The sequence below is a fragment of the Platalea leucorodia genome (genome assembly GCF_965183815.1).
Source record: "Platalea leucorodia genome assembly, chromosome: 1".
In the NCBI taxonomy this organism is placed as follows: Eukaryota; Metazoa; Chordata; class Aves; order Pelecaniformes; family Threskiornithidae; genus Platalea; species Platalea leucorodia.
In genome coordinates this window covers 76692434-76702454 of record NC_138823.1, presented here as the reverse complement: position 1 = coordinate 76702454, position 10021 = coordinate 76692434, and the positions used below count along the sequence as shown (strand labels likewise).

At 45.2% G+C, this 10021-nt stretch overlaps 1 protein-coding gene across 5 annotated transcripts in view; it reads left to right on the top strand.

Annotated features, from left to right (window-relative positions):
• Positions 1 to 308: 308 nt before the first annotated feature.
• Positions 309 to 10021, top strand: part of LOC309597229 (aromatic-L-amino-acid decarboxylase-like) — a gene marked incomplete at its 5' end in the record, with an annotated part of 44934 nt that continues 35221 nt past the window's right edge. For 3 of the 5 annotated variants that reach the window (XM_082326447.1, XM_082326445.1, XM_082326443.1), the window contains 3 exons: positions 309 to 509; positions 8736 to 8849; positions 9538 to 9657. In XM_082326447.1, coding sequence (XP_082182573.1) covers positions 309 to 509; positions 8736 to 8849; positions 9538 to 9657 — 435 coding nt within the window. The remainder of the gene's footprint in view (positions 510 to 8735; positions 8850 to 9537; positions 9658 to 10021) is intronic. The other 2 variants (XM_082326444.1, XM_082326446.1) reach the window with 2 other exon arrangements.

Sequence of the window (10021 nt, the reverse complement as noted above, 5' to 3'; positions counted from 1 at the left end):
CTAAAGGTACAGCCTATCTGTATTAATCTAATCTACATCTTGAGCTAGGCATCAAAGATTTAACAGTGTGATTTACTTCTGTACAATGTCCAGCTAATACTGGAGTGGAGCAGAATGCAACACTGTATGGGCATTGGCCTAATAAGCAGAAATAAAAGAGCATATGGTCTTGTCAAAAAGGCCATGTGAGTCATCCTATAAATCGTCTGAATAACAGGTTTAACACTAGTAATATTTTCTTTCAAAAGTGACTTTTTTTTTTTTTTTTTAGGTTTTTTTCTGATAATAAGTCCCAAACTCTGATACCCATGGATGCTGCAGAGTTCCGCAAGAGAGGGGAGGAGATGGTGAACTATATTGCAGATTACCTGGAGAAGATAGATAAAAGACAGGTCTTCCCAGATGTGGAACCAGGATATCTAAGGCCCCTCATTCCGGACTGTGCACCCCAGGATCCCGAGAGCTTTGAGGATGTCTTTAAAGACATTGAGAAGATCATTATGCCAGGGGTAAGAAAAATGGCTCTGTAGTGTCATGTTCAATACTGCATTTAGGTTTTCAAAGACTTTAAGGAACGTGTGGATTGAAGGCTGTGCAGGTAGACCTTACGAACACAAGTACCCATGCTGATTCACTTTTAGAAGGCAGGAGTCTGATTTACATCCATAGTTAAGTACGATCTAACACTTCACCCAACTAATGTTTTCTGTTCTTGCTAGAAATAATTAAATCATTCTTTTGCTTCATGTGAGGCTTGCTTGTGGAAATAATCCCCTTTCCTCCCTTGAATCGGTTATGGCAAAGCTTCATAACTTTCAGTTTCATGTGATATTTTTGCTACTTGCAAAGCGCAGTAGATGATATTTTATAAAACGGCATTTTTATTAGTCTGCTGTGCCTAAAGTGTTCCTTCAAGCTGATCTTTAAATGTTAAAATTCTCTTAGGAGACTTCTTTTTATTACAGAGTTGACTAGAAGGGATTCTCCCCAATACTTGTTCTGTTGACTTACTCTCCTAAATGTCAGCTTCTTCTAGTACCTTCTAAGGCAGATGGCCAATGCCTCAGTATTAGTCCTTGGATAGATCAGTGTTGGACAGACAATGCAAAACAAAGCGTCTGGCCTTTGTCCAGTTCTGAATCTTTCTTGTTTTGCCACTCACGGTATACCTTATTTGTTTTAAAGATATGCTTGTCTCCTAAGGCCTGTAAGTAGCTTGAAGGGGCCTGGATTATTAGTAAATGTTAATGAGGAATCTCTGCTTTGGATCTCTGCAATAACCACTTTGGGTTGCTTCTCTGGGTGTAGCTAGGTGAGACGATTGCTATGTGACTGGACATGGAACCTCTCCTCTGCAACAGCGTTTAGTCAGTGTGCTATAATACCAATTCCTTTTCATTGACCAATGTAAATATTTGATAGTCAATATGACCTTATCTTGTTTCCCTTGGAGCCAACCCTGCTGTCCTTTCACAGGCAAAAGCTCCACTGAAGAAAATGGCAATCCCACCACCCTTCTCAAAGATTTGTGGATGAAGTCTTAAATCCAACAGAATTAAATCAGTGCAGAGTAGATAAGAGAATTTTGTCCAACACATGCAAATACTTTCATTGCTGCTCATAGATGCAATTGCCTGTCCCGTTTCCTTGGAGGAAAATACTAACCAATTTCTTTTTGCCTGTGAAGTAGAACAGAAAACACTTTGCTTTGAACACTGGACAGCATTCAACAAAATAATATCAAATTAAAAAATAAAAGATGGAGCATTTGAGAATAGAAAGTGAGACATTCAATTCCAATTAAGTCCTCAACATGTCATGCTCCCTCTTAACTAAACCGATTTTTTTCTTGATTTTCACATGCCCTGCAAATAAATTTACTTTTACAAAGTGATTCATTCTGGAAAAGAAATGGTCTATCCAAAACTTTCCTCTGGTGTGAAACGTTAGTGTCTGTGACACAAAGAGAGAGCACAGGTACGTAAATCCTGGTTCTTGTAGTAACTCCGATTCTGCCTATGTTGTTTAGACTACCGACTGACGACTCAGATGAGCACAGAATCACAAAGTCGGAGTATAGTAGAGGTTGGATGGCACCTCTAGAGATCATTTAGTCCACCCTTACTGCTCAAAGCAGAGTCAGTCAGAGCAGGTTGCTGAGGACCACGTCCAACTGGGTGTTGAATATCTCCAAGGATGAAATCTTCACAATCTCTCTGCTGTCCTGTTCCAAAGTCTGACCACCCTCACAGCAAAAAAGCTTTTTCTTATGTTTAAGTGGAATTTTCAATTTGTACACATTTCTTCTTGTCTTGTCACTGCATACCGCTGAGAAGAATCTGGCTTCATCTTCTTTACACCCTCCCATGAGGTGTTTATACACATTAACAAGATGCCGCCTGGGCTTTGTGAGGCTGAACAATCCCAGCTCTCTCAGCCTCTCATCATATGGCGGATGCTCCAATCCATTAATCATCTCCATGGCCCTTCTCTGGAATCACTCCAGTATGTCCATGTCTTTCTTGTACTGGGGAACCCAGAACTGGAGACAGAATTCCAGGTGTGGCCTCACCAGTGCTGAGTAGAAGGGAAGGCTCACCTCTTTTGACCTGCTGGCAACAGTTTTCCTAATGTGGCCCAGGATGCTGTTGGCCTTGTTTGTTGCAAGGCTTATGTTCGGCTGGCTTATGTTCGGCTTATGTTCGGCTGGCTTATGTTCGGCTTATGTTCGGCTTGTCCACCAGGACCCCCAGGTCCATTTCTGCGGAGCTGCTTTCCAGCCGGTCGATCCCTGGCCTGTGCTGGTGCATCTTAAAAGTGTCCAATGTCAGGGAATCCACCACTTCCCTGTGGAGATTATTCCAACGGCTGATTGGTCTCATTGTGAAAAATTTTCCTCTTGTGTCCAATCGGAATCTCCCCAAGAGTAAGTTGTACCCATTACCCCTCGTCTTTTCCATGTGACTCCTTGTAAAAAGGGAGTCGCCATCTTCTTTGTAGCCGCCCTTTAAATACTGCAACATGGTGATAAGGTCTCCCCTAAGCCTTCTTTTCTCAAGACCGAACAAACCCAGTTCTCTCAGCCTTTCCTCAGATGGCAGGCTTCCCAGTCCTTCGATCATCTTGGTGGCCCTTCTCTGGACCCTCTCCAGCCTGTCCACAACTTTTTTGTGTAGCAGGGACCAAAACTGAACACAGTATTCCAGGTGTGGCCTGACAAGCGCTGAGTAGAGAGGGATACCGACTTCTTTATCCCTGCTGGTGATGCCCTTGTTGATGCAACCCTGTTGCATCCTGTTGGCTTTCTTTGCTGCAGCAGCAGCAGCACACTGTTTGCTGATATTGAGCTTGTTCTCCACCGGGACCCCCAGGTGTCTTTCCACAGAGCTGCTCCCCAGCGGGGTAGATCCAAGCCTGTGCTGCACTCCTGGGTTATGTTTTCCCAGGTGCAAGGCCTCACACTTGTCCTTGTTGCACTTCAGAAGGTTCTTGGTAGCCCATTCTTCCAGCCTATCCGGGTCTTCCTGCAGGGTGGCTCTCCTTTCCAAAGTCTCCACTTCCCCACTCCGTTTGGTATCATCAGCAAACTTCATCAGGGGACACTTGATCCCATCATCCAGATCACTTATGAAGGTATTAAACAGCGTGTTCATCTATGACGGCCTCCTGCCACTCTTGCTTGACTTCCTGCACGTGGGGTGGGCCGTTTTTTAACTGGGAGGAGGTTATCCCTGAAAATCAACCAGCTCTCCTGGACCACTCTTCTCTCCACATCTGTCTCCCACGGGATTCTTCCAAGCAGGGCCTGTAACAGGCCAAAGTCTGCTCTCCTGAGGCCCAGGGTTATGGTCCTGCTTTGTGCTTTTCTTCCTGCTCCCATGATCCTGAACTCCGCCATCTCATGGTCACTGCAATCAAGGCGCCCCTGACTTTCACACCCCTGACCAGTTCTTTCTTGTTTGCAAGTATCCGGTCCCACAGCGTGTCTCTCCTCATCAGTTCCTCCATCACCTATGTTAGGAAATGATCACTGATGCACTCCAGAAACCTCCTGCACTGGGCGTGCCCTGCTGTGTTGTCTGTCCAGCAGATATCAGCTTGGTTGGAGTCCCCGGTGAGGACTATGACCTGCGAACATGAGGTTTCCTCCAGCTGTTTGAATGCTGTGCTCATGTGCTTCTTCCTGATCAGGTGGTCTGTAGCAGACACCCACCCGAATATTGCCCGTCTTGAAATCTCCACCATTCCTGACCCAGAAGCTCTTGACTGGCTCATTGTCCATCTCTAGGCAGAGCCCCATGCATTCCTGATGCTCCCTGGCATAAAGGAGCACTCCCCTGCCTCGCCTTCCTGGTCTGCCCTTCCTAAGGAGCCTGTCCTCATCTACCGCAGCACTTCAGTCATGCGAGCTATCCCACCCCACCTCTGTGATCCCCATGCGATCACAGCCCTGTAACTGCACACAGCCTTCTCATTCCTCCTGTTTGTTCCCCATGCGTCGCAGCATACAGGTGCTTCAGGGAGGCCCCCACTTGTGCTGCTGTCCCAGAGGAGATAGGAGAGCTTCCCCTGTAATGCTGCCCTCTCAGCACCTCCTTATTTGTGTGCCTACACTTGGGGTGGGTCCGCTTTAGCCCTGTCTGGTTTTCAAGATCTCCCTTCATTACCCTTCACCCTTTGCTTGGCAACTCAGTCCACCTTCCTCCCTTGACTGTGGGTTTTCATCTCCTTCCCCCATCATTCCTAATTTAAAGCTCTCCTTACCAGGTTAGCCAGCCTGTCTGCAAAGATATTTTGCCCCAGTTGTTCAGCTGGATCCTGTCTCTTCCTAGGAGTTGACCCTCAAAGAGAGTCCCACTGGTCTTAAGACCCAAAGCCCTGTTGTCAACACCAGGGTCAACACGCAGGTTGCTTGGGTGCTTCGCTAGACACAGCAGGGCTGCCAGCCCATCTGCAACCAGGGCACTGAGCCTGTTCTGTAGTTGCAGATCTGCAGGTGGAGCAGAAGCCTTCCTCCTAGTGCCAGTAGTTGCAGGCTTCTGCCCTTCACCATCGTGGGACTCCATTTGCCAACCCCATAAGCGGAGACTCTGACTGCCCCTTCTTTGGTACATTTGGGGGTTCAGGCTCTTGTATCTGCGATACCTTGTGTTATGTCTCAGGGAGGATCCACTCAGTCTCCTTTTTGTCCTCTCTGCACTGCACAGTCTGCTGACCTCCTCATGCTGCTCCTTTACATGGTGGCCCAGACACCAGGCACCTCCACCAGGGCGTACCTCCTGCAGGCTAAAAGACCATCTCCCACTGCCCCAGCCTTGGCAAGAGGCCCCGTCATCCCTGCAATCCCAGGCCTGCAGAGCTGCGTACTCCCTCGGGAGCTTAGTCTGGGTTGAGACCTGTGGTGTGCCGGGATAGTTGTGCCAGTTGCTGCTGGGGACTGTGCCCGGTGGAGCGTCCCCACCACTGCAGAGCCCACGTACACGGACCTTAGCAGCGTTTCTGGGCCTCTTCTGTGCACAGTCCTGCACAAACTGCTGCGTCTGCGGGCTGCCTCTGCCAGCTGTGCTCACAGAGACTGAAGCGGGACAATGGTGGTGCTGGACAAACACATGGAGACAGGGAGCCTAGGAAGGACTTAGCATAGGAAGACTTGTTCACATTTGGTTCAGAGACCTTTAGAACTATTTCTAACGGGGTTTAGGGACTTTTGAAATTGGCTATAGGGACAACCTACCCCCATTATATTTTCCCTGAATCTTCTTCCCATCTTTTTCCTGACAAGCCTCACATTTCCAAGTACATCTAGTGTTTTCCAGCTGTAGTGCTCTTCCAGTGTTTCACCGGGGAATGTCTTCTCTCCATTTTATAAATGAGGAACTGGGCTTCTTCAGAGAGAACAGGTAGTATGACAGAGGTCATAAAACCTTGTTTTGCCCGTAAGCTATCAGTGGCCCATAAGTGATTCTCTTTGCCGCCATGTTGACGTCTTTACTGTGTGAGTTGTGTTCAGCTATGTGCTACTTACTGGATGACTGAAAATGTGAAAACGGTGCTCCTTCACAGGAGCAAGGATCAACTAATTGTGTAAAGCAATAGTGCAGTATCCATTGCTGTCTTCGCCCTCCAGGAGAACAAGCATTCATGAGTGGTAAAACTTCCTTATGGAGACTTCTTGTGAAATTGGATGTAGACCTTCAAAGGGCAGTCCACAAATGACAATGGCCATAATGGTGCTGAGTTCCTAATATTAACACAGGGACCGAGGGAACAACTGCTGAACTCCGATCTCCACAGCAGGAAGGCAAGGTGGAAGGGATCTGCATATAAAAATATCAGTGGGAGTCACCTTTCTCTCTCAGACTTGCTTTGTTCTCTTGAAATAGATCTCCTCCTTTTTTAGAGCCCCAAATGATCAAGTTTAGTTGTAACTGCAAACAGCAGTACTGAAGATGCTAATTCTCCTCACCCTGGATCCATTAATCTGTGAACTTCCAGCTGAAGTACCTGTCCTTAGTGAGTGGTAAAGGAAGACTCTTGCTTAGACTAAGGAAGCCATAGGAAGAAAGACACCCTTAGAAGAAATCTGGGAAATAAAATGTCTCTGAGAAGCATTAGAGTGGTCATTACTGAACCCAAGCCACTTGGGTGTCACTGTTTATGAGCAGAGGGCTGAAAAAACAAGCATCAATTATGCCACGCTCTTTGCAATATTTGACCAAGTGTGTCTGTTGCAGCGTGGCAACAGAACTGGATTTTACAGCTGCTTCGAGGGAAGGGGGAAGGGGAGGCAGGAGGGAGAACCGCAGCTGCACTTGCCCTAGGGCTTGTGGCTTTTTGGCTTTGTGTGAGAGGTGCAACTGGAATCTGCTGTGTTTCATCAAACAAATGGCTCCCAGCCAGTAGGCAGTTTAACTTGATTAACCCAAGATGAATGTCACGAGTCTTAGAGATCACAGAGGATTAGAGCTGGGGAGATGAACAGTGGCAGCCCTGGCTCATGATGGACGTCAGTGAAAGTCTGTGCATGTGGGTCCTGCCAGGGACTGCTGTTTATTGGGTATTTTTTTACCTGTTTATTGTTTTCCTGGGAAGAACCAACTCCCATCCTATTTTTTTTCTGATTTGTGAAGGCAGGTGTTTGCCACAAGTGCTCTAAAACTTCATTACCGCAAAGAAAGAGATCCTGACCAGATAGAAGAGATAGAGCTAAAAATGTGCACAGTGGCTTGTCTCTTGAGCAGGTTTGGACCTAGTGACTTTTACTGCTCTGTAAAAGTGAAATCTTGAACACAGCAGGTACAGGGCTAAGTTTAGACGGTGGAAAATTGTAGTGGATAGGAGCTGTTTTCCTATGAAAGAGGCAGGGGCGTCTGAAATAGTACGTATGGTATACTACAGCAGAGAAAGTGATATTGGATTCGTTGTGTGTACAAGAGTTAAGACAGTTTCCCCTTGCCATGGAGCATGTCCCTTAAAGAAGAGCTGGTTGTTGGCATGAAGAAGGTTAGAAGAGGAAATAAAAGGCATATTTGCAGCATGCAGAACAGTGCAGTAGAGTGACCCCTGAGTTAGCTCCAGAACCAGAAACCTTCTCACAGACTGGGAGAGAGGGGAGTGTGAAAGGTAAAATTCATCAGAGGTGGGAATGCGGAACAAAACAGTAAGGAAACACTGAGCTCAGGCAAGAGAGAATGCATGCTCTTGCCATCCTCCAGTTGTAACTGAAGAACTCCAGTATTAAAGAAAAGAAAACAAAATGGGGTAAGAAAAGGCTGGGCTTCAATAACTCAGCAGCCTTGGGATTTCCAGCCAAGGAAAGTTCTTGCACACATTCTGCTGAATTCTTGCTTATAGTCCATCGAATCCTCTAGAAGCACTTTTTTCTAATACTTGCCTTTTATCTTGAATGTGAAAGCTGGTTTTGCCAAACATATCATATCACGTTATTTCCACTGAACATTGCAGCGTGGCAGTACATTTCCTGTTCTCAAATTTTATTAGGTTGGAGTTGTGGAGCACTATCAAGTATCTCACAGATCCTAAAATTGCTTAGATGTTGCATCAGATAATACTAAATATTGCTGCTGCGAGACAGTTGACTACAATCTGTGCAGTTATTGTGTTGTTCTCTCATATTAGTACATATAAAGGGGAATTGTGCATAAATCATAACTTGTTATAGGGAGATGATAGTATAATTTTCTACAGAAGGTACTGGGTACTGGAATGGATTGTTTCATGCTGTGGTGAGGAGCTGTTTGGCCAGATTCAGTGCCTGAATTTTGGCAAATAACTCCAGAGTGTGGGCAAGAGAGTTCTGTGGACCTCTGCTGCACTGAAGACCCTCTTGCTAAGTCAGTCGCCTGACAGAGATGAAAGAACAAAATACCCAAGAGTCCCTGAAAGCAGAGGCTCAGGAACAGTGCCCTGCACAGGAACTCATGCTGCCGCCGCCCATGCAGTTCTTGTCTTCTAGGCAGACAAATGGAGAACTCTGATTTTGGAACTGTCGGGAGGTGGGGGCAAGAAGTAATTTATTTCTAATTTGAGCAGAAGATAGATAAAAATTGAGAAAAAACAAGGTAAGCTTTTCTAAAACATGGGATCCTGTGTTACAGCCAGGTAGTCAAGAACTGTTGACTGGTCCCAACCTCTAATCATTTCTGATTTACAATCTGACAATTTGTTTCTGCTTCCTGCATTAGTTAAAAATGACTGTTTTTCCCTTAATACAGGTGACTCACTGGCACAGTCCATACTTTTTTGCCTACTTCCCTGCAGCCTCTTCCTTCCCAGCTCTTCTTGCAGATATGTTATGTGCTGGAATAGGATGTGTGGGCTTCTCTTGGGTAAGTTTACTGGGGTATGTACTGCTATGTGGTAATGATGCTTCACCTTGCCAAGATTTTAAGCACTTCAGTAACGTTCTGCAATGAAATTATTGATTAATAGCAGGGCAGTCACAGGACTATTTTTATAGGTAAATTTCCTTGACTAATTAAGTGTTTTCACATAGATACCCTGAATGACTCCGGGAATAAAAGGCTATTCCCTCTTAGAAGTTTTGCCCTTGAAAAATCACCAGCATTTAGAATTAGTGGTAGCAGTTGAAACTTACTGGTAGTTCATTAAGTGGCATGACTGCTGCCTGTCACCTGATGTTGTTACTTCTCTTATCATCTGGATGAATGGAAAACTGTGTTAAAAAAAACCAAACCACATTCATATGAGATGGGCTTTTCTCAAAAGATGTTGGTGCTTGATGTCAAAAAAAAAATATGCAAGATGCAAATGCTAGCTTTGACGTTTGATAGTCATGGTTCTATGTGAGGCCCAGTTTGACATTTTTTTATTAAGTATTAGAAAGAACATGCACAAAATGGTCTTCAGGTCCCAAATTTAGCTGGTGAAGTTAGCCAGCTAGTCTCTTCCTGTACAGTCAAAAGACAGAGAGAAAGAGTTATTCTTGCTTTGGTAGATTCTATTTCTCTTCATGGTCTAGTGAGGTTATTCCCTCTGTTCTGTTTTTCAACACAGGCCTCAAGTCCAGCTTGCACAGAGCTGGAGATTGTCACGCTGGATTGGCTAGGGAAGATGATTAATTTGCCTGAAGCATTTTTAGCTGGGAATGGTGGCCAAGGTGGAGGAGTCATTCAGGTAAGAGGGGACACGAAAAAAAAATATGGGATGAGTTTGTGGATTTTATGAGTTAGTAAAACCTTCCTACCAAAACACGAATAAAGGAAAGATACCTTTTTGTCTGCCACATGGATTCCTTTCAGATTTTCAGAAAGACTGATGCTCTGTGAGAATGTCCATAGGTGGGTAGGATCATTCATGAAAGTAATGGTTTTGTTTTCTGAGCAGCTGAATTCTGAAACACTCTGCTCTGGGAAGAATTGTTAGTAGTTCAAGTTAACAGCACAATTTGGGCTTCAAATTCAAACCATAATGTTGAAGCATCGTGTAGGATGGAAACTTTCATTTGTTGATCAAGTGACATGAGCTCATACTTCCCAAC